The sequence below is a fragment of the Daldinia childiae genome, assembly GCF_008694065.1.
Source record: "Daldinia childiae strain JS-1345 chromosome Unknown Scaffold3, whole genome shotgun sequence".
Taxonomy (NCBI): Eukaryota; Fungi; Ascomycota; class Sordariomycetes; order Xylariales; family Hypoxylaceae; genus Daldinia; species Daldinia childiae.
In genome coordinates this window covers 1325006-1348988 of record NW_022984644.1, presented here as the reverse complement: position 1 = coordinate 1348988, position 23983 = coordinate 1325006, and the positions used below count along the sequence as shown (strand labels likewise).

Genomic DNA, 23983 nt, shown 5'->3' with positions numbered 1-23983 from the left:
ACAAGCTAGAGCAGAAGCTTAGAGAAGAGCTGCAGGCCGTCGTTAGGGAAGGCGGGTCAGGCCAAGATGCGCTGAGAAGAGTCGAGGAGGAAGAGCGGCAGAACGAGCAGAAGAAGGCGTCGGGTTACTACTAACCCACCCACCCATCCGACCGAGCTTGAATAATAGGTACCTAATATAAGCAAAGGAAGGAGTACTATATATATATATATATACCCATGTATTCATTATACATACTAGTTGATGAACAAGTACATAACGAATAAATGAATGTCGAGTCAATTTCTGCTAATGTGTAATATAAAGAGGCGATAAATTCTAAGTAAGAGGTAGTAGTAACGGCGTTTTCGTCATCACCACACATAACCCTCAATTCCATAAGTGATATCCGCCCCGCATCCGATATATTGTTATTCTTGTCGGCGAGGGGAAAAAGGAAGGAGTGCATCATGTCCTCAAAAAAGTTTTTTTTTTTGCAATTGTTATACCACCCCAAACATTCTCTCCCGGCCTCTGCTAGAACAGATGGATGGCCGCCCCTCCTGTCCACTTTGTTGTAAAATTTAACGTCTAAGAGTAGTAAAAACATCAACCTAGCATGTGCGTAACTGCTCGTTTCTCCCACCAATTCTTTTCATTTTCAGGTGCGAGTTCCGGTTAGGTTAGATATGTTCGGGAAGTTCATTGCCTTCGGTCCACCGAGTCCTACATGAGGGGTCTTATGTCAGCACAATATTTAATATATTAAGAAGGCCAAGCCAAGCCGGGATATGCAAGGACAAGGACAAGGACTCGGCCCCCAATGGATAACTTACGAGGGCTGAAGCTGCTCTTTAGTTAGATGCAAATCTCCCCACTTCTCGGTATCGGAGAAAGGGCACATCTCTCCTCTGGTGCACGGGATACGAGGGCAATGGTGGGAAAGATAGCAGTCGTAGTCGACGCAGTAAGGCCCATTAGGACAGAGGCTGGTTCGAGCTTTATAACGATGGATGGCGAGTTCCGGTACGGTTAACTCAGCATCGTGCGTCTTATCGCAGCTAATACCCCATTTGCAGCGGCCCTTAAGGTAATGATCGTTGCAGAAAACCGAAGGCTTAATAGCCTGAAACTTAGCTTGGTAAGATGATTGCGCCGGGGTTCTGGGCGGATGTTGGGTTGGCGAGTCAATACGATAATTATCTGAGTTGTAAAATATAACCTTTGGTTGTTTCTTAGGCTTGGGTGCTTTAACAGTGACATTTTGATGGTCGTTGACCCCGCCTGCAGTAGCATAACTGATCGAAGTGCCGCCATTTCCGGAGCTGATGACACTTGACGCACGTGGCGGAGCAGTTCCCTGCTGCTCAGGAGAAGAAGTGCGCTGTATTGGCGACGAGACGAGTACTAATAGAAACTGGTGTAGAGGTAGTAGGAATAGGGGTAGATGCTTGTCTTTGTTCTTGTGCAGCAGGCGACACGGCCGTCGTGGCCGATCTCTGTACAGGCTGCGTAGGCCGAGCAATTGGACCGGGCGCAGAAGACGGCTGAATGGGAGAGCGAAATCCTGGCGGAGCAGTAATGTTTGAAAAGATATGTTTTGTCTCGTTGCCTAATGGCTCTGAGCGGAAAACATCATCAAAACGTACGATAGGAAAGCCAAGGGATCTAAAAGCTGGCTCTGCGGGCGTAGTCTCCAAAAGCACCAATCTCTGTTCGGTAGCTCCTGTATAGTCACGAAGATCGTGTAGATAACCATTATCGTGGCAGCACCCAGCAAGGAATATCTTCTTGCACTGCACATTTCTGTAGTAGTGATTAAGCATACCTAAAAGTATGTGAGTAAATTTGAAGCATGCATGATGTTATAGCTACTGTGATGAAGCATTCGCCAAAACGTACGTCTTATTTTAGAGTCGGCATTCTCCTTGCCCTTGCCGACGTTACGAAGTCAAAGTCCGCACGGCTGTTGGTGAAGCGTTCGGCGAACAAGCGCATATCTTCATCATATTCAATAATTCTCGAGAGGCGTAACGACTTAGACAGATCATTGAGATTAGCATAGGCTCGGACAAGAATAGGAATATCATCTTGTGAGACTCCCGAATCTCTAAGATTCTCTCGAACGGCATGCTTGAGCTTTAATGCAGCCCTTTCGGCACCACCACTAGGATCACGCAAGAATTCGTCTTGAAATTTAGCCCCGTCGCCATCAATTAGCACAACAACAAACGAATCCTTATTCTACTGTAAGCGTCAGCCAATCTGTCACTTGAAATGGCGGAATCATTGCGCAACAGACAAGTTGATGTGCTATCCTCTGCACTTCACTCTCAAGTGTACGAGCCTTGTACTGATAATCAGCTCGAGATTTCCTCTGATCATCTAGATCAAGTTCAAGTTCATTAATCTTCTTAGCATCTGCCTCAATTTTGTTGAGCATATTCTATCAGATATGTATTAGCGCAATAAGGACTTACCCAGAGTCCAGGGGTAGAAACAGGAATGCCAGCATTTAACGTACATGGATGAAAGCTTGTCTTTCGTTATCAACTTGGTAATAAGTAGTAAGTCGGCCTTCTGTTTCTGCTTTAAGAGCAGCCGGATCTTGTCCGTTTAACAACATTGAGGACCCCATAGATGTGATCTATAGGTGACAATTTAGTGCTATTATATTTAGGAATAAACTTGCCTCCTAGACTTGGGAGGGATACTATTTCGGCGGTTACTGCTAGTTGGCGCGACGATGTAGACGGTTCTAGGACGAAATTTTGATGTTTGCCGCCTAAAGTGTGCAATAAGATGAATGATAGAAGCCCCTCAGGAGCTTGGGGAGATATTTGGATGGTGGATTATTTCGATGAGGACTAAGACGAGAATGGAATCCCCTCTTTTATCATAGTTCGACCTTGTGGAAAGTAAATAGAACTTAAGATTGAAAGGTGATTGAAAATACGACAAACGCGTCCTCTTAATTTTTTTGCTCGTCGCAAAAAGGTTGAAGGGTTTCCGAGCCCAAATGGAGCTTATGATTTAAGGTAGGTACTAGCTAAGAACTTTGTGGAGATGGAATAACACGTGATGTGTGCGACGTATGTAAGGGGGGGGAATACGGGAGACGGAGAAAAGAAACGGGGGTATGACTGTATGAGCAATAAGTTACCCTAATAGCTACTACGTACAAAGTAACTTACAAGTAACCATTTTTATTACTACCTACCTTTACCATAAAATTTTTTTTGACGCAGCATCGCATATTCAACATATTCATCCATCTCAACGAAGCGAATAAGATACCTGAAATATCTTAGGTACCTAGATAAGTAGCGCTTTCTGTCTTTTTCCCTCTCTCCTGCTGAATACACAGTTTCTATTAGGTAAAATTTATCTGTTCCGTTAAAATCGCTTCTATAAGTCTTCAAAACAGTTATGTTATGATGTACCGTACCAAGCCCCTTCCTCTCCGTCTTAATCTAAAGCGCCAGGTCTGTTTCACTCTCCACCTAACGGGTATTCCTGGTGAGACCTCATCACCTTCATAATATTTTCTGACGGATTTGCTCTCCGTGCGGAGTGTCCATCCACCAGTGCGCACTCTCAAACTTGGTTCAAATTTACTTGGTAGATTCTACTAACATGTTAGGCACCGGGCTCTTGTCCTGGCACAGTATCATGCTATCTTCATATTATGTTGAACCATTGGCTACCGGACGTTACCCAGCAATTTACTCTCTTCTACTTGATTTGACTATCGGCGATCATGTACCCATCTGTGTGTAGACAGGAACAAAAGCTATCGTTAAATGCATTAGACGATTGGCCTCCTTTACGAAATTCCCCCAAAGCTCTTCTCCACCTGTATCATAGCAAGCCCGTCGACAGATACTTAACCTAGGTACTGGCACCTTCTCTACATATCCACCCATCCATCAGCCCACTATTGATTCTCGTAGTTTTATTGTGTGACAGCATCTCGGGCTGCATCATCCGATCCCCCGCAGACTGTCTTTTTGGCCAATATGATATGCGCCCAGTCAATTTCTCTGATGGCAGTAACGACAAGAGTTAGGCCGATTGCGACCTTTGGATCTCTCCTGGGCTTGCATACGCAGCGGCATAATTTAGGCTCCGCCCTCGTATCTAGGAACGCTGCACTTTGGCGATCCAGCTGCGTGCCTACTCGCCAGTTCGAGAAGACCCCCGCCGGGTATGGAAGCTGATCCTTAAATAGGTCAATAAATTGGAAATGTTGGTTTCTTTGAAGACTCTCGCGGCTTGAATACGTTACCCTCGCGAACAGCTCGAAGACTACATCCTGCCGATGGTTTAGACAATGTACCGCCTGGTTGACCAACTCTCCTATTCGAAAACAGGTCCGTAACACCGTACGCGGCGACAATTCCGAGACGACAGAATGACCACGGACCTTTTCAGGGAAGGGCGGCCGCACGAATGGCTTCAAGGGCTTCATATTCTCAATGCGAGCACCGGACTCGACAAATTTCTCCATGCGAGTGATTTTCCCTTGTAGCAAAGGATTAGCTGTGTTTTGGAGATTAGTGCTCGATGCGCTGTTCGGAATTATGCTCGTCATAGTATATACGACATTCCAGTCAACATCTTCATCGAGAAGATCATCATGGTTACTGTTAGGGTTCTCAGCCGTGTCTACTATATGCGAGGCAATTGGTTCATTTGGGGACGAGTGTTGTAGAGTCGAGTCATATTCAACTGCCGACCTCGAGTCACGATCCCATGCCTGAGCAACGCTAGAAGGGGGTATATGCGCCTCCTGGAAGTTATCGAGGGCCGTTCCGAGAACGTAGGCCATGTCTTCCTCCATCGAGTCACTGTCAAGGGGATATTCATCTTGGGCTTCGTCGCTGGCGTCAGCATTCAGATTATCCGGCTTGGGCGATTTGCCTAGAATTTCGTTGTCGTTGTCAACGTCGTTGCAGGGATGTGCATTACCTAATGTGGTGAGATGTGTTAGGCTGGTGGGTCGCCCAACAACTGATGTGCCAACTGGATTCCCGTGGCTCGAATTCCAAGAAGTATCGTTTGATTTAGGCGTATACGGAAGCGTCACAGGAAAACCTCCCAGGTTCCCAGCGAAGGAAAAACTATTTACTATATGTAATTCTTTCGATGACCCTACTACGCCATTGTGATTCTGCTGGTCCTTGGATTTGAATAGTGCTGGAGTAGAGTAAGGAGTCAATTGCTCGATAGTAGTATGTCCTAGTGGATACCGAGGATCGATAAATTGGCCTTGTTTGATGTTGTAAGAAGCTTGTGTATCTTCTATCTTAGGAAGAGAGATGTTGCCATTTGTGGCACCAGATTTCGTGACTCTGAGTGTCTGAAAGGGGCTAGAAGATGGTACGGCGGGTAGAGATAACCTATGAGGTGAGTGTTTTGCGCCATCATCCTCTTCATACATCTCTCGGTTGCGTTTTAAGCTCCGACTTTTAGCGCTGCGGATGAGTTCTTCTGAAACGACATTCTGTATTTCATTATTAATGGTCGCAGTAACATCGAAATGAGCATAGGGTGGTGCGGCTTCTTGTGATGATTTAGAAAGCCAATGCTTCTGACCGTTTAATTTGATTATAGCTACTCATTATAAGATGCTTAGGCGTCTATCATAGGGAGACATGTCTGAGTGAGGTAGGTGAAATGTTTTGCATAGTTAATAGCTTTGTTTGTCAAAGTAGCAACTATGTGTAAGTACATATATGAGTCAGCTATAAGTAGTTCCTACCTCTTGTGCACAGTTACATAATTCAACAATTACTCAAGTCCAATGAAATTACTTGCATCAACTCAAATAAGGAAACTACTTCACAGGGTAAGTTCCAAGTCTATAGCTGAGAACAAAGAGGCAGGTGTGCTAAACCATTTAGAATTTGGATTTGGATTGGTTAATAGAGAGACCTTAATAATTCAATAATACATAGATGAGATTCATTTAAAAGAAATGACATATCACTGCTCCATCTCTGCATCACTGTAACATATTGATTAGACTAATTATCGAACCCCGCTCCAAATTGATTTCCCACCTTTGGATTCACCCCATCTTCTAATCTTTGATACCTACATATCACTACATGTAGTGCTGACTTTGATCCGTATCGTCGGAGTTCTTCCCTCGTGTTCTGCCGATCAAAGTTCAATCGTACAGGGCAAAGTCAGATTAAACGAACCTGGTCCTTGACGCTGGGCGCTAAGCCTTTGCATACTGCAGCAGACTCTCTTTTTTTTAAGGAAATAAATAAGGAAAATAGAGTCAACTAGCCTAAGTACCACAAGAAGGCATACGTATAGGAATCACTGATAGATGAGATTGTTTACTATCTTGTGTTGCCTCGGTGTGAAACATCATTCACTTCGTGCGCCTCCTCAATATTCACACGCATTACAACGCATTGCTTACCTTGGGGCTGTGGCATATCATCATCCACCACCACAGCCTACAAAAGGCATATTTTTAATCGTCTTTGATTCTTCTAGGGACACAAATTATCTAAATATTATACCAAATACACTTTTACAGGTAGCTTGATTATTTGCAGCCATGTTCTCTCAGGTAAGTTGCATATTCGTTCAAAGTCTCATAATATTTTAATTCCAGACAAGATTTCTATACCAATAGTTTCCACATCTTAAGTTTTCTTATAATCACCACCTCCATCTATATATCCATCGATATATATATATGCATATCTTTACATACCCATTTCAACCCCAATCTACTTCTGAAAGTTGTAAATGAAGTAGCTTCTTGCCATTATATACGAACTAGTTTAACCTGCCTCATAGAAAAAACCATACTCGGCTGTCACCGTTACCGTTGAGCGCCTCACTAGCGAGCAGTTTGAAGAAGACGATCTTAGTGGGATCCCTGACCTGGTCGAGGTTATCAAACTTCAAGCATCTGGCCCTGCAGAAGCTGCTCGAGCTTTGAGGAAAAAGCTAAAGTACGGTAGTGTTCACAGGCAGCTTAGAGCTCTTGTGCTTCTTGATGGCTTAATTCAGAATGCTGGTCCGCGTTTTCAGAGGACCTTTATAGACGAACCATTGCTTGAGCGCTTGCGAGTTTGTGGTACTTCGGACCTGTCTGATCCCGATGTCAAGAAGAAATGTTCTGAGCTGTTCAGAGGCTGGGCTACAGAGTATAAGAATACACCAGGTCTCGAAAGAGTTGCCATGTTATACAAGGTAAGAAGCCTAGGTAAACTTGGAACTCTAAAAAGTAACCATGATAGGAACTCCCGCGGCGTAAACAAGTTGTCACTCAAGCGAAATCCAAGGTCTTGCGTGAAACGGAGCAAGACCCCTTCCGCGATTCCGAGGACGAAGCTGAACAGACCCCAGCCTCCCCAACTTCCCCATCTCAAGCTTCGTCCTCGCGACAACCCGTTGCATTTCCTCAGCCCACCCAAACCGTACAGTCATTCAGCCATGTCAAATCATCATCTGGCTCTGGTTCTGGTTCCTTCTTCTCTAGTTCCACCAAGGACAAGGATAAGGACAAGAAGAAGAAGGATAAGGAAAAAGGTAAGAGAAAGCACAAGCCTTTCAACCTTGAAGCAGAAAAGGACACCATGAAAGTCGCAATCGCCGAGTCCTCCCTCGCAGCCACGAACTTAACCAATGCTCTCCAAAGCATAAATCGAGAACGCGAGAGGATCTCAGAAAATCCCTCAGCTGTAGATCGATTCGAGACTTGCAAAAAGCTACGAAGGAAAATATTACGCTACGTACGTCTTAGCCCAATGCTAAATGATGACTATTTGCTTACCTTGGTAGATTCATCATGTTGAAGATGAACAATGGCTTGGTGGTCTTCTTCATGCCAACGATGAGCTCGTAGTTGCCCTTATGACATATGAGCAACTGGATCGTTCTATCGACGCTGATAGCGATTCGGAGGACGAATTAGCTGAACAAGCGCATCTTTATAGGAGTAAGCTATTCCTTTCATAAATGATATCCATGTATATTACTAACTAGGGATAGTGGCGACCGAGAAGCACAAACAGGCCATGTCGCCGACAAGCCCATCTAGCCCGGTATCAGACATGGCCCAACTCAGTATAAACCCAAGCCCTCCCCCTAGACCGATGCCGCCTCCACGGCCGTCTGCTGCGTCTAAGCCAGTGATAGCTCCTCGCCAACCTTCCCCTCCAGACTCGGATGAAGATGACTACGCAGACGAAGATGAAAACGATCCATTCGCTGATAGAAATGCACTTGGGACGCCTAAGGTAGAAGGGGACGAGCCTAAGTGGTAGATCCTCTTTTTCTCGATGTGGATTGACGCGGTGGTCTTCATGAGGGGGTCTTATAATGTAGCGATCGATTATAAGATACCTTTTCCAAGTCGAATATTAACTCTGTGCATTAGTTTTTATCTCTTGTATACCCTATAGTATTAAGAGTTCTATTGCTTCCCATCAATGATCACTCAATAAATTGTAACAAGTTAAAGGGGAACTATTGAACAACCCGCCTAGTATGAGATTCCGAGAATATAATTCCTTTTATTCCCCTTTCCCCTCCCTCCTGCCTTAGAGTATCACCATATCCATCCCGCATAAATAACTAGGCCAACCACTCTCAGCTATAGTCACTGCCTATATCCATATTTCTCCTCAAGTACCCAGTCATATTTCCATAACGAAACCCGGCTTTTGTTACATACCTCTAGCCAATAACTACTATTCTGACATAAGTATAATCATCATAATCATTGCACCGCTTAAACGTTATAGGCAAGTCCCTTCCATCCAGCAATAACGAATTGATTCAACGGCGAAAAAGCAGCGCTGCCTAGCTACGAGATGTATTATGCGTATGTCTTGCGGTTGCGAAGCTTAGTATATAGACTTTTAGACTTGCATCGAAACTGTATAATCCATCATCCAGTAACTCTTCTCTTATATATACCTAGTTAATCTCTCCTATGCAGGTTATCAAATTATAAGATAGTGGCATTCGATAGTTACGCCGCTTCTAGGTAGCCTCTTACCCCCTTTCCGCTCTATGTATCCTACCTACTGATATTCTTTCAAGCGGTGTATTTTAAAGTTTTATATTGTCTTGTAGAAACCTTTTTTTTTTTATAAATATAGCAATTTAAATGTTCTATCAATACCTCTCTTCCAGTATGAGGGATCACAGCGCTTAGTCAAGGCACTCTACCGTACTGTTGTGAGGTCGTTGAAATGAATCGTGCTCGTGTCCAATATTCTCAGCATGAATTCTCTTATGCGACTATAACGTCTATGACATTTTAAGCTCTGTTTTCCCTATAGGAAGCATTTTGTTTACTAGTATTAACAGTTACTGACATGTACAATAACACTACGTAAGTCTTTTCGCGAAAATGTCTGCTAAAGCTACATGTGTTGGCTATCATCTTTCCATCCTCGCCTCCTGTTCGGGGGGTTAGGGCGACAACTACACCAGTAGCTAATACCAAATATACTTTAGACGCGCACGCGACCACAATCAGATGCCAAACAGCAGCACGCACGCGACCTCGCGAAGTGCAGAGTACGGATGTCTAGGTTACTAGGTTAGACAACTCTTAACCAGCACTCCCTAAGATATAATTCACAGCCTAGCAGAGCTTATCGTCTCGCCTAGTCCAACACCCTTAGGTTAGTCCATCCCATCCCAACTCTTTCCCCCCCTCGGTAACATGACAACGCGCATCCCTCGATAAACTTCCGCTAACCGCAGCGCGAATCGTTTTCATCTAGATCGCTAACGCAATCCACAGATCCCGAGCAGATGGGAATCGAGTAAGGTGTAGCGGCACCTGCGCGCGCAGAGCCAAGCTCCCGTAACTACCTACAGGCTACAGCTAGGATAGAACGGTACCTAGTATGCGTAGGGGTGGTATGTATGGTATGTACATGACTTGAGGCCGAGCTACTTGGCTGCTCGCAAGTGAACGAACCGTACCTACATACATATCGACCCTACCTACCTACCTATGACGCAACATCCTCCTCTCCCGGAAAGCGAGAACTGCGCCATGGATCCGCTTTTCCGCTTTTCTCAGAGGCGGAGGCCTGTCTATCCGGAAATACGAGGCAGTCGAGGCTACTATGTACTAAGCCAGAGCACGCGTGCGCGGGAGTGAACTAGGAGTTAGCGAAACCTTAGCATTATAAGCCGGCCTGGTAGGAGGGCTAGACTGGCTGGTTGACCCTCTCTGGAAATGATATGCCGTCAATGTGCCGAGTTAGTTATTCAAGTTTTCTCTAGGTAACACAGTACATATGTAGGTCAGAGCCTTGCCAGTTACGCCGCGGCTACCTCTGCCGAGAAGGCTAGGGAGGTACTGCTACCGGCAGCTGCATGGTAGCGTCTGATAAACTGGACACTATGGTATCATTGGCAAAGCATGTACCGGGCAAGCCTCCGACCGAACTTCTAACTAGCCTACCTTATTATTTTATTTTCGCTAAGCTAAGGCAGATGGATGGATAGCGACGAGTCGTTATGGTGGGATGGGACGGAGTCAACGACCTGGCCTAGCCCAGCCTTGTCAAAAAACTATATGTACTCTAAACGAAGTTTCGATCCAGTGTGCCGGAGACGCTACCTTACCCTACACTACCTGGGAGGAGGGCCTGGGAAGGAGGGTTGGGGACGTAGGCATCGCGTAATGATGTACGTGTAGTTAGCTAAGGCGGCGCGCGTGGCCTGCGGCTCTTGAGCTAAGATGGTGGTCTCAAAACGGTCCCCGCGAGGCTGGGGGAGAGAAATCCAGAGCCAAAGCCAAAGCCAAAATCCTCTTCCTAGACTCTGACTACTCTCTTCCCAGGGTTTCGGTTCGAGCTAGACCTTTCTACTCTAATGCGGCTCAAAACTCTGTCTGACGTTGAGGTCGGGTGGTCCGCGCTGCCAAGAATTAAATTCGATAAATCCAAAATATTATTTATGGAGATGGAAAATAATATAATATTTTTTTCTATATTCTCCTTAGGGAGGTATTTAGAGTTTTCCCGAGCACCATGCCCATGGGGTTGCGCTTGATGGGTAATGTTTTGAGTTGCAATACTTTGCGGAGAGAACAAGCCACGTCCAATACATATCTATGTATTGTGGGCTGACCTGGATCAAATACAATGGGGATTCGTTCTCTTCACACGAGAGCATCATGCTATATTGGGCAAAGAATTGATAATGTAGTCGATTCCGTTGGCCCGGATCTCTATTCGAAGAACTATTGAATAGGTAACCGAAAGACACTCCTTGCTGGCACTGTCAGACCGACGTTACATAGCTTCCTTACCGGCAGGCTCCGTGGGTCCTCATGTTACGCGTTTTCGGGGCCGATACGTAGGATGCTCACCGGCGCCGTAACGGTTATAGGCCGCACCGCTCGCCAGCATCAGACCACCAGGGGTCCAGGTCGCGGCGTCGCGGGCAGCTAGCTATGTACGGGTTAAGAGTGATCGGCGAATTACCTCGAGGGCCTGCCGTTTCCTCCCATCTGACATCCGATGTACCGTAGCGGCTCTTTCGTTACGCTACAGATATGTAGCCCCGGAGGCTACGTTACGTAGAGTAGTAGCAGGGGGTGAGGGTAAGGGGTAGAAATTTTCAATTCAATCCTCCTTTGTTATTGCAGGAAACGAAATTGTGGAGGTTTTTGAGAGAATCCGTCCGTTAGAATTTTTCCTTTGAGCTATGATGACGACTTTTGGCACCCGCGAAATTATCTGGTGCGCTCCACTTTCGAGGAACTAGTTGCCGTATGGATGGGATGTACTTACACATGTATACCTACCACCACATATCTAGACGGATATATGGACAGACATACTTGTATGTATGTATGGTAACTAACTGGTAGTGTATATTTACGAGATCTGAGCTAGAGCTTAGAAGTCCCGACGTCTCGGCCCCACGTGGTTAGAAGAAAGTAAAACTGGACGCGATCCACGCTGTTGGATGTTCTCTCCGGTTCTTGGTAGCTTCGTCTCAGACCAGACTCAGGAGGTCGGTACATCAAGATTTTCCTTGACAAATAAAATAGATAATCCGCAGGGTTCAGGCGTGCAGTACACTGTATATGTATGTGTATGCGTAGTGTATTTGTATGTGTATGTGTATCTGTATTTGGACATGTGATATTTGCTTCCTGTCTAGTTACTGTATGTTTGTTAGAGATTGACACAACACACACAACACGCGGTAGGGAGACGAGGCAAACTTATTTGCTTCCCTCCAACCCTTCCCCCCCTCCTCGGCTACATGGGATGGGACGCGTAACGTGAGCAACGACTCGAAAAGTCAAAAGGGAGGTCTGAAGACTCCTATTTGCCTTCAACCGTATGTACTGTATATCTTTATTTGCCAACCCCCCCTTCAAATCAAATCACATGTGTCGTGTAACGCCGTTGCTGTTTTGCCTTCTTCTCGTTCCCTTTCGCTAGGTTGAACATACTTCGGTGTTATTAATTGTACAATACAAGGGGAAAAGGCCGCTATCCCAATTGAAGTAGACCGAAATTGGATTAACTTCTCGGTCTCTTTCTGGAGTAGAAATCATGTGCTAGTCAGCATCTTTTTATGTAAGCAGAACAGTACTAGCTTCTGATTGATGCTTTTAAACTACTCCGCCATCCTAGCCCCGTTCACGTGAATTAAGCTATTCCCAAGCCAGTCTAAGCTTTTCCCACTCCCATCCATACTACTGCATCCACTAAGAAACAATTGAATCTAAGGCATGAACTAGTTAAATTAACGGTAAATTAATAGTATATACTCAAATAGGTTAATTATATAACATTTATTTTTTTTTGTAATTTAAGATTGTAAAATATTATTTAAAATACGGATATAATAATAAATTTATTTAAATAAATTATTTAATAAATTTAAAATAAGTTATTAATTATATTAATTTTAAATATTAATGTATTATATAAGGTTTTTTATTTATTAAAAATTTAAAAATTAATATATTAATTTAATTAAAATTTTTAAAATATTTTAAAATTAATTTTTAAATTTCTTTTTTTATTTTTATAATATCTATCTATTATAATATTAAATAGTTTTTCTTTATATCTAAGTTTAAAAATATTTTTAAATAATTTTAAAAAATTTATTATGGTTAGGTTATAAAAAAAACGCGTTATTATATTAATTTTATTTATAATAAAAACGTATTTAAATAAAAATTATACGTATATATAATAATTTCAAAAAATTTTTCAAAAATAAAAAAAATTTATATAAATTACATAAGATTGGAATTAAAGTAGAAAATTTAATATATTAATAAATCTCTTAAAATTTGTTAAATTTAAAAAAACTATTATAAAATATTTTTTTAAATTTAAGATTTTTTTTAATTTTTTAGGAATTTATAAGCTTAAAACGAAAAAATTTTAATAAATTTAAATTTATTCTTTTATTTTTAATTTAATATGTTAATCTTTTTTAAATTAACTAAATTTATTTTTTAATTTATAAATATTTTTAAAAATACATTTTTTATTCCATTTTTTTAACTGTTTAAATTAATTCGGATTTATTTTTATTTATTTTAAATTACATTAATAGTAAATTCTATTAATATAACTTTTTTTAACAAATAGTAAAAATTATATAATAGCGTTAAAATTTTTTTAATATAATTAATATTTTTATATTATTTAGTTTTTTGGTAATATATTATATTAAGATTTTTTTTTTAATTAGGTAAAAAATTAATTAATTATTTAAGTATAATAATATAAATTAATTTTTTTAATATAATTAAAATTATTCTTATCCTTAAATAAATAAATAGTTATTTTTATAAATAAAAAAATTTTTAATTAAAATTTTATTATAAAATTGGTTAAAATGTTTTTATAATTTTTTATAATATAAGTAGTATAACCTTTTTATAAAAGTATTTTTTAAAAATTAAATAACTTTTAATTTAAGTATATATTTATTTTTTTAAAAAGTTTTTTAAAAAATTATTAATAGTAACGTTAAAAGGTTAAAAAAAATATTATTTTATAAAATTATATTATAACTATTCCATTTTTTTTTAATTTTAATTTTAAATTATTAATTTTAAAAATATAACCATATTTATAATTAATAAGGTTTTTTTTTATTAATATAAAAATAATTCTTATTAATTTATTATATAAATAATTTTTATTATTATAAATTATATTGTTAATTTAATAATAACGTTTAGATAATAAAATTATTATTTTTTATTTTTATAATATTTTTTTATGAAAAATAATTTTAAAACGTAAAAGTATAAATTTATTTATAAATATATATAATATTAAAATAATTTGTTTTTTATTTTAATTATTTTTATTATCTTTTTAATTATTAATTTAATTTTTTTTAAATTATATATATTTTTAAGGAATTTAAATAATAAAAAGATTTTATTATATTAAAAATTAATTCAAAAAAAAATTAGTAAAAGGTAAAGTTAATGTTAAGGTTATTAAATAAAGTTATGTTAATAAAATCTTTTTTATAAAAAATTTTTTAAATATATTAAAAAAAAATTTTTATATTTATTATTTTATTTAAAGGTTTAAAAATTATATAGGTTATTTAATGTTTTATAATTTAAATTTTTAAAAAAATATTGTAAATTACTTATTTGAAAAAATTATTTAAAAATATTGTAAATATAGGTTTTAAAATAACGTTAAAGATTTTTTATAAAACTAATAACGTGTAATTATTTTATAAGTTTTATAGGTAATATAAATTAAACTTATAGTTAATTTTAATAAAAAATTTTGATAAAATTTCTTATAATAAACTTTTAATTTTTAAATAATTAATATTTTTATTTATTAATTTAATATTAATTATAAATTTTTATTAAAAAATAATTTTAAATTTTATTTAAATAAAATTATTTATAATTTTTTTTAATAATAAATACATTTAATAATTGTTTAAATAAATATTTATTAATTTTGTTATTTTTTAATAATATACGGTAATTTTCGAAAAATAGGATAATTTTAAACTTTGTTAATATAAATAAATATAATAATTCGAAAAATTTGTTTTGGTAATATATAATTAGTTTAAGTAATAACTTTTCGTTTTTTACCTTAATAATAATAATAGCAATAATAAAAATAGATTTTATTTTATTTAATAAATAAATTAATTATTTTATATATAATTTATAATATTTACAATATTTACTATAAACGGTTAAATTTTTTTATAATATTTTGTAATATTTATTAAAAAAGCCACAAATTTAATATAATTTAAATCTTCTTAAATATAATACATGATCCGTGCCCTAAATTTAATTATTTTAGTAGATGCGGTAGCCTTATAGAATGTATACTCGTACCTGGTAACTTCATAGAAGCGCTTCTAGAAGCCTTCTAGAAGAGAGCGGGGCCGCTCTTCGCAGTGGCGAATCACTTGGCGGCTAAATCTAACCTTGGAAGTTTCGGTTGGCCAGACCCGATCGGCCGTCAGAGCCCGTCCGCAAATCCTCAATTGAGCCGAATGGGTGCCGAAGCGGAATCCTGAAGAAAGAAAAAGACCGATGGATAGAGTAGAAATTTTTATGTACATGGGCAAGTATGGAAGAATAAAAACATGGATGAATTCAACAAGGTGACTTTAGGTCTCTTGACATCTCCGGTTCTGTAAATGATCTAAGGGGGAAGATCAATATTATATTATTACTTGTCTTAATATTATCGCTATCACTATTTGAAATAGTACGTCTCAGAATTAATCCACGAATATAGATCAGATACATATATACATTGGTACCTATACCCTATATATGTTCCAAGGAATAATAATAACAACAATAAAAAAAAAAAAAAAATACGAAGAATATTTATTATGGCTAATAAGTTGCTATTAGATACGATATTCTTAGAGATTCAGTATATTGCGTAGGTATCCCCCTGTTAAGTCGTCACAAGCTACGGTTGACAACGCATTGATGCATAGAACTTGCTAAGGGAATTCAAGTCAGCGGGCCTCTCCAAAAGATAAAAAAAAAAAAAAAAAGCCCATGGCCTTACCCGCAATAACGCCTTGATGACTCGACCGCAACTCGTATCAACGCCAATCCAATCCACTGGCCCTGGTGAATTATGTATTTCTCTGCGCGCATCTGCCATGACGCCGCGCTACTGTATATACTGCCCAAGTATGTACCTAATGTATGTACTATGTAAGTGCGGCAATGAAATTACCCTGTAAGTGCTTTTTTACTACTACATACTGCTGCTGCTGCTCTCTGCCTTGTCTAGAGCCTGTCGCTGTCACGAGATATTCTCCGATCAACGTCCCCTAGCTACATACATACATACATAAATTTCATCATATCTACTACTCTACCTTACCCGGCTATGTATGTATATCATTAGGCAACCCTAAACAACGCCACAATTCAATGACTGGCATATGCTCGACGGGAAGGCCTTGCACCAAGCATAGCGGGCCCTAAGAAAGATAGCGTCGGTGGTTGTTTTTTTTTTCCTTTTTTTTCTCTTTCACGTGTGGGGTGAGGAGAAGAGGGGTGAGCTCGTAGCTCGTAGCTTGTAGCTTGTATCGCGATGAGATGTTTTCTGCTGAATGGCTGGCGGATGAGGCTTCTCGGGTACGTTTCGCTCCCATGAAAGCTAGCTAGCTAGCAAGCAGCTGATGCTAGATCGAGAAGCGAGAAGCAAGAGACCCGCGGAGGAAGCACCGACAACCATTCAATCTTGGTGAAGCCGTTGTTGTTTATTTCCTCTTTGTCAGAGAAACGGGCAACAACAAAAAAAAAAAAAAAACATACAACACAAATAGAGCTAAGCTAGTCACGATCTCCAGGTAGCTATATCAGTGGTGCAGCAGTGAGCATCTGATACCAGGCGCGGGGGAGACGCCGTTGCTTTGCTGCAGGCAGAAAAGTCGGTGAGCAGCAGTTCTCGAGAGCTGATTTGCGCGCGGGCGACGAACATCTAAAAGGGTGTGGTAGGCCAACTCATCGTGCTGGCAACCACCCCATCGATAAACGGTCGATAAGCCCTATCGAACCCTATCGCCAGTGAAGGTGTCATGCATGAAAGTGGGCTATTTTGTTGTTGTCCTGAAATGTCTAAGACCAAGATATGCACCGTCACATACATACACATACACATACACATATACATACTTACTCTTCTTATGGTACTTATACCTACTATTTACGTAGTATATCTATACCTAACTTAACCTCTACCCAGCCGGTAATGGTAAATGTACTACTATGTAAGTGGCCTATGTATGTACCTATATCGAATGGAGGGGGGTAAGGGAGGGGCGTGAACTGGAGAAACAGCTCAATCGCGGAGAGACCTATGACCTTCTTTTTCGACCAATGATAAAAAAATGTAGAGTATAAAAAATGGGAAAATAGGAATATATGTTTTATATATAAATTTATATTCGCGACGATAACAACGGGTAGCAAGATTAAATATAGACAGGAGCTGTAACCACAGGTGATTTTTCCCACCAAATAGAGTCGCCGTCTGCTAGAACTTACATTCGCTTACCGCCCGCGCGGGGTGCATCCTATTGGCATCCGATATGAGCTTGATATTATCGATGAACCTGCAACTTGACGATATCCGTCTGACATGACAGAATGCCTACCTGCTGCGGTACTATACTGCGGTACTACGTATATGTGTATCTATGTATGTTGCTTATATATGTAGGTCTGTAGTTAGGTATATATGTGTATGTGTGTATGTGTATATGTATAAGTAGATACGTCCATCGGACTTAGTCAACCTTCAACATACATACCTTGCTTACAACAGCATTATGAGGTAGTCAGTATAGCCAGTATAGACAGTATAGCTACCGAAGGGGGTATACTGACTGAATATCTATGCTGCTGCTGCTGCTGCACACCTACCTCATCCTACCGCTTCTCGACAGCTTCATGCTTCTTAATATACGGAACGTGTCCTCGCACATGGCTATTCCGAAACACCCCATCACCAAGTATGATTTGGAGGTGTGTTGAGAGATCTTGACAGCCAACTCACCGCCCTACCGTCCTATACCGCCAAGCGCGCGCGCTAGTTATTTTTTCCCACAGGCCCGCTTCTACATAGTTTGGGTAGATGTTCACGTCCAATTGCGCCGTTGGTTACAGTACAGGGTCGTTCCTTGATTTATACATAGCAATATGTAGCTGGAGACAAGCCTGCCTGCCTACATACACTACATGACAGCATGGTAATCCGCAGGAGCGTCGTTAACGCCATTAATATTCCGGAGCTACGATATAGTATAGGTAGGTTCTTAGCTTAGCTTAGCTTAGCTAGGTAGCTAGCTACTGTATATGAATGGAGCGAAATAGCAACTTCTGTAGGAAAGGCGTTGGGCGGTCTAGGTGACCGTAAGCTGCTAGAGGTTAGTTGTGTTGGATCTAGCATGTTGCGTATGTACGACGGGTCCCGCAAAGATCCCAAGTTATCAGCTACCTAGCTAAAGAAGCTTGCTTAGGAGCTCTTGTCGCAAAGCCTTCAAAAGGACAAAAAAAAAAAAAGAATAGCTGAAAATTCACCGATATTCAGTCAGGTAGTGATGCAGTCAGTATCTCCAGTAACAAGCAGCATACTAGACAGGGGAATATCCTCGCTGCGCATCCGAGATGCAGTCCCAAGTAATCGGCCTACCTATCTAGGCGCATATCCACGTACGATACGCACTATACCTCTCGACACATCCAGCCCTGCTATATAATCGCCGACAAAACTCCATACCGTCTACCTACTTACAAGCCAGCCATATTATCCAGCACAGCCTTACGCTCGCTGCCTGCTGTTCTTATGACTCCAAGACAATGTCGAAGTGGAGAGAAGGTTTCGAACAAGTCTGGGGAGACGTTGAGGGATTGGAGAATGGAGAAGAAAAAAAAGGGTCCTGATGTAGAACGAGTCCGTAAAAGAAGTTCGAACGACGGGAATTCCCTAATGCGGGTAAGGCGGTGCGGTAGACAAGTTGGAAAAAAGAAAAAAAAAAGAGAATAGCTCTCGAGCGGTACCCATACCCATATATATTTAGGAACGAGGCAGTTCAGCGTTGATCCTCCACTCGCCGATCCAGGGTCCCAACTGCAGGATGACCACCTCGCGCAGGGCGCTACATACAGGTGAGGGCATCATCTACATAATAGAAGTGTCAATCGCAAGCGACGATGGAGACAATAGATGGGGTTTATCTGTTTGATGTCGTAGACCTTGTCGCAATCTACGCCGATTCGTCTTTAATCGGTCTGCTGGAATATGTTTTATTCTTCCGAAACTGCTAGTTGCTTACTACCTATGTGTTGTTTATGGTGTTATTCGTGGTGATCACATTTCTACAATAGTTATTAGTTATCAAGAAGAGCCCCCCCCAATTTTTTACCTAGAAGGGAGAGAAAGAGGAAGAACAAAAAAGGAGGGGTTCTACGGATTACAGCACACACGAATTACAGTAAGTAAAAATAAAATCGATAACACCATAGCGGATATAGCCGCACCCGTATCACCCATACATACGCCTATAGCATTAGTAGAGTTGCTCATTTTAGAGTGCTTAACAAGAAAAGTTCCCGTACTCTTATCCATGGTTCTGAATCCTATGGTTTACAAATTCGTCCCTGATCGGGTATATGGATGCCAACTTGCCCATCTCCACAGGTTTACATCCATGAAACCAATGATGCTGACGTTCGCTTCGGTTTCACATGCTGACCGTATCGCTATTCACTACATCCCGATAGCATCAAGATTTCTGGAAGTTTTCTTAACAACAGTCACGTCATATGAACCCATTTCTCATCTCTACGTGATAACAATGTCACTTTTAATAGGCGAATCCAAGTTCAATGCGATTGGAAGACGAAGACGAAGACGAGATCTAATAGTTGGAGCACGTTTTATTCTTTTTATTTTGTAAGCCTTGGAAGATTTTTACTATGTTTTTGTGTTCATGGCGCATGCTATTTTATCTTCCTCTGGGGGCTAATTTGCTAGGTTCGCTTCTCTTCAGCACCTTTTGAATTTTTAGCTAGCAAACCTCCCTCCTTTTTTCGCCGCGACGGGCGGTACAGTACAACCTCCTTTCTTTTCCTGCTTTTGGTTCATCATCCCTTCTTCGTGAGGTTGCCCTCTAATTCTCCTTGAAATACACACTATGAGTAGTAGAAAGCAAATGCAGCCCTTCCATTAGGGCAAAATCAAATGCGGACCGTGGTATCATCCGGGTAGGTAGCAACGCCGATTAGTGCCAAATAAACATGAAAACTAAAGGCGAGTGCCATAGACACGACGATAAGTCTCGAGCGGGCCGTAAAGCAGCCCCTATGCGCTGTAACGGTGAGGCCACACCGTGATTGGTCCGAGACCAACCCACTGGCTAACCATGCAGTGTGTGATTATCGGCGATGGGACACCTCGTGATTAAACAACATCAAAACGCCGGCCCTCATGCAATGCAATCGGTATCGTAGAAAGCAACCACCATCGCAATGCTTCGTAGAAAAAAAAGAAAATAAAAAATACAAGGCAGCCTGTGATCTGCCATCGAGTGCGTATTGGCGACTCGATTGAGGGTATATTCTGTCGAGGTTTGTAGGATAGGGTAGATTACCAACCCTGGGTGTGGTAGCCGCCGAAATCTTCGCGAGAGAAGTATTGGTTCCAGCTGCTCGAGTTGGGCTCTTCTTGACCCTTGCTCATGTAGGCCTTTTCGGGATATTGCTTCAAGTTGGCCACGTCGAGGGAGGTATGTCGCCTTTTTAACACGGCATTAGCGGTAGACGACTTTTGCTGTCGCTCCCACAGAAGCTGACGGCGGCGTAGCGACTCTGTCAATTCTGTGGCCAACATGTTCCTTCGGGTTGTCCTAGGTGATAGCGCGGCTTGGTGGTAGTGGGTCGGAGGGTTGACCATGATGGGCTGAGCGCCGGTTCTCGTGACTTCGTTAATTGGTTTAAGTGGCGTAGGTCGTAGACCTCTGCGCATCTCGAGGTCATTATCGGAATCGTTGGGAGAGGACACCACATTCATGTTTGAAGTGGCTTGAAGTGCTCGCGCGCGTTGGGGAATAGCAGGCGTCGAGTGCGACGCGTAGTTGCTAAGACCCTTGGCTCGTTCCTCCTGTCCAGCGAACATAAGGCTAATCAGTGATCTTTGAGAAGTAAGATTCGCCTTTGATGGTACCCGCTTGAATGTGACTGCATCATCTACGCTAGACTTGCCACTCTCCTCAATAGAATCTTCCCACTCAGAATCATCCTCGTCGTCATCAATAGCGCTTTCATCCATGTAGCTGTCAGAGTGATCGCTAGGTGTTTGGATTGTCCTCATTGTAACGTGGTTGTTGAACGAGGTTTGCTTCTTCTGGCAGTTAAGCATGGAGCCCGGTCGAGAAGAGTGCATAGCACTCTTCAGAGAAGGACTATCGTCTTCTCCAGATGATCCGACACCAACCTCGAACATAGGCCTCTTAGGGGCCGGGGGTGGGGGCATGGCCTTGCGAGCCTCTACACTTTGAGGCGAGGACTCGTTGCTAGAGGAGTCGCCAAACTTGAACTTCGCAGGCTGCTTCTTAAGCTGCACTGGCTTAGGAGCGGGAGACGACTGAGGCTCCGGAATTGGGTCTTGCACAGCCAACTTGGGTTCGTGAGATACACGGAACGACGGGATCTGCGACGGCGAGAAACCTCGGATCACGGTGGTTGCAGGTGTTTCTATAGACTTCGGATGCGGCGAGGACGGCGCATTTACTGACTCGCACTCAGACTCGCTAATCTGAGTCGCGGGGGTCTGTTCTGCTTCTAAGCAAGAGGATTGAGAAGCAGCTGATGACTCGAGCGAAGGAGAGCTCATTGCGGGCAATGGTGCTAGGTTCGGCTCCTTCTCCTGGATAATAGAAACTACCATCTTCTCGAGGTGGTCCGAGGTGATATGACGTTCACGGCCCCTGCTTCGGCTGCTAGCACAAGAGTCTTGTCGGACAATTCGAGGGCGAACAATTTCCATAGGGTCGGAAATAGTTGTGAAATCGATTGCTTCTTCGTCGGCGACGGAATCGACGCTTCCCGATAGCTGAGGGACGTCTGATAGTATTTGTTGCTGGGCGGGGATATCTTTCGGTAGTGTGGTGGCGGAGGCAGCAGATAATTCCTTAGCTTCGCAGCAGAAGGTCTCTCTATTCCATAATCGCCAACTGAGATTTTCTAACCTTCGACCTTGCTCGACTGAGTCTGCACATCTGGAGAAAACTAAAAAAAAAAATATTGGTTAGAAGCTGCGGCTAAGACTCATACCATGAGCCAGTTACTAGATTAAAGACCTACCAGTCCACATGCTGAAAAGGTTCTGGGGGTTGTTGGTATCGACCTTGTGGATGACGTTCGGGTCCACAGTCAGGACCAGCCCTTCAGCTTTACAAGGCATGCCGTCTAAATGGCTGCTCGGCTGCTGGAGCAGACTATGAGAAAGTAGTGGATATATGGTGAATTAGGTTTTCGCGAAGTCGATCGCGAATGTCGAATTGGTCAAGAACCCGGTTCCTTAAGCTCCCCAGAGGCTGATTAACAATATAATCGGCGCCGAAAGTAGAATACTGGCGAGAGAATGTTCTCGGGTGTTCGTCGAAATATGGCGGCGGGATAAGGGAGATATAGGTGCCGAAACTGGTACTATGCTTCTGTAGCTTCTGTATGAGATACTCGCCGAGGTGGGAAGGCGTTGTGGCTGTCGATTAATGCTAGTCGAGATTATGCTACGACCGCCGACGATATTAACACTTAAGAGTTATCGAACTCTTCGTGGTTCATGGTGTAGGTTCATAAAGAAGGGGAGAAAGGAAGCGGATAGGGTTGTACATATGTATTTGATAGGAGGGAGTGGAGTGGGTAGGTGGAGGGTAGAGAAGGCGCGGTGTGCAAGAGCACTCCTCACTGGGTCCGGTACGTACTGTTTTTTAAGTACCTGTGTAGATACGTACCTATGTACTCTATTATTTTCACTCTGGGTCCTCCGGGGGTAGTGGCGGCGGAACTGGGATCAGGGGATCAGGGGCGGTAGGTAGCAACCCTTGACAACACGCGCAGAGGTACCTGTTTTTTAGTACTGCAGTACGTACCTAAAGAAGTACGTACCGGCTCTCGCTTCCCTCTCCGATAAATGGGTCACAGCGGCCAGACTCGCCCCGAAATGTCCTCTTTAGTGTATCTAAAATACTACCCCATTGAGGTATAGTTAAATCTTTAGCGCAGCGTCTAGACCAAACTAGGTATCACATGCCTATTGAGGCACTTAAGGCCCTTCTCTGGAGTACCCGGAAACCCGCCCGCGGTCAATAGGTCCAGTTTCCCAATTCAATTTCTTCCCTACAACTGACCAGCAGACCCTTTTGCCTGGGACTGCAAACTGCAAGCGGTTCGTTCTCATTGTTTAAGGCAGGCACATGTTACCCATTTGTTCGGCTGGTTGTTTCCAAATTTCTAAAGCGGTCACGAATTTGTGAACCCAACCAATGGGTGCAAGTTTACAGTAGAAAATGGTAAATACATGGGTACTATTTGATACTATCGACACATACTTTATCATCTTCTATTTCGCCTTACCCATCCATCCCATACGTTTTCAGCAATCAACCATGACCATTTCAAACTTCTAACGCGCACTGGTAATAACAGGCTAACACCAGTGCATCATGAGCTACACATGACGGCTTATGATTTAATTTTTCCTAATCTCTTTCCAATCGCTTTTTTAGTAGTAACGCCACTGTGAATCTTGGAATATGACTGCGGGATTATACTTGTGTGGTGTTTGTAAAGTAGGTACAACATGCTAATTAAACTAGGTACAATATGTAGCCGACTAACGACTTGGAACCAAACCCATTTATGAGATATTTACCTTATTTCTATTTCGCGTGGGATAAAGTATGGTAATTATAAATT

At 41.7% G+C, this 23983-nt stretch overlaps 4 protein-coding genes across 4 annotated transcripts; 1 reads left to right on the top strand and 3 right to left on the bottom strand.

Moving 5' to 3' along the window:
• Positions 1-1884: 1884 nt before the first annotated feature.
• On the bottom strand, positions 1885-2422 carry GL218_03096 (uncharacterized protein; the record flags this gene model as incomplete). Its single annotated transcript, XM_033579642.1, has 2 exons — positions 1885-2223; positions 2282-2422. 2 exons carry the CDS (start codon positions 2420-2422, stop codon positions 1885-1887), a joined length of 480 nt encoding a protein of 159 aa, XP_033436849.1.
• Positions 2423-3934: 1512 nt separating this feature from the next.
• Positions 3935-5422, bottom strand: GL218_03095 (uncharacterized protein; the record flags this gene model as incomplete). The annotated part of the gene is made up of 1 exon (XM_033579641.1): positions 3935-5422. One exon carries the CDS (start codon positions 5420-5422, stop codon positions 3935-3937), a length of 1488 nt encoding a protein of 495 aa, XP_033436852.1.
• Positions 5423-6559: 1137 nt separating this feature from the next.
• On the top strand, positions 6560-8279 carry GL218_03094 (Protein lsb5; the record flags this gene model as incomplete). The annotated part of the gene is made up of 5 exons (XM_033579640.1): positions 6560-6571; positions 6805-7203; positions 7251-7745; positions 7795-7951; positions 8005-8279. 5 exons carry the CDS (start codon positions 6560-6562, stop codon positions 8277-8279), a joined length of 1338 nt encoding a protein of 445 aa, XP_033436851.1.
• A 12372-nt stretch (positions 8280-20651) lies between these two features.
• On the bottom strand, positions 20652-22466 carry GL218_03093 (uncharacterized protein; the record flags this gene model as incomplete). The annotated part of the gene is made up of 2 exons (XM_033579639.1): positions 20652-22291; positions 22367-22466. 2 exons carry the CDS (start codon positions 22464-22466, stop codon positions 20652-20654), a joined length of 1740 nt encoding a protein of 579 aa, XP_033436099.1.
• Between the last annotated feature and the right edge of the window lie 1517 nt (positions 22467-23983).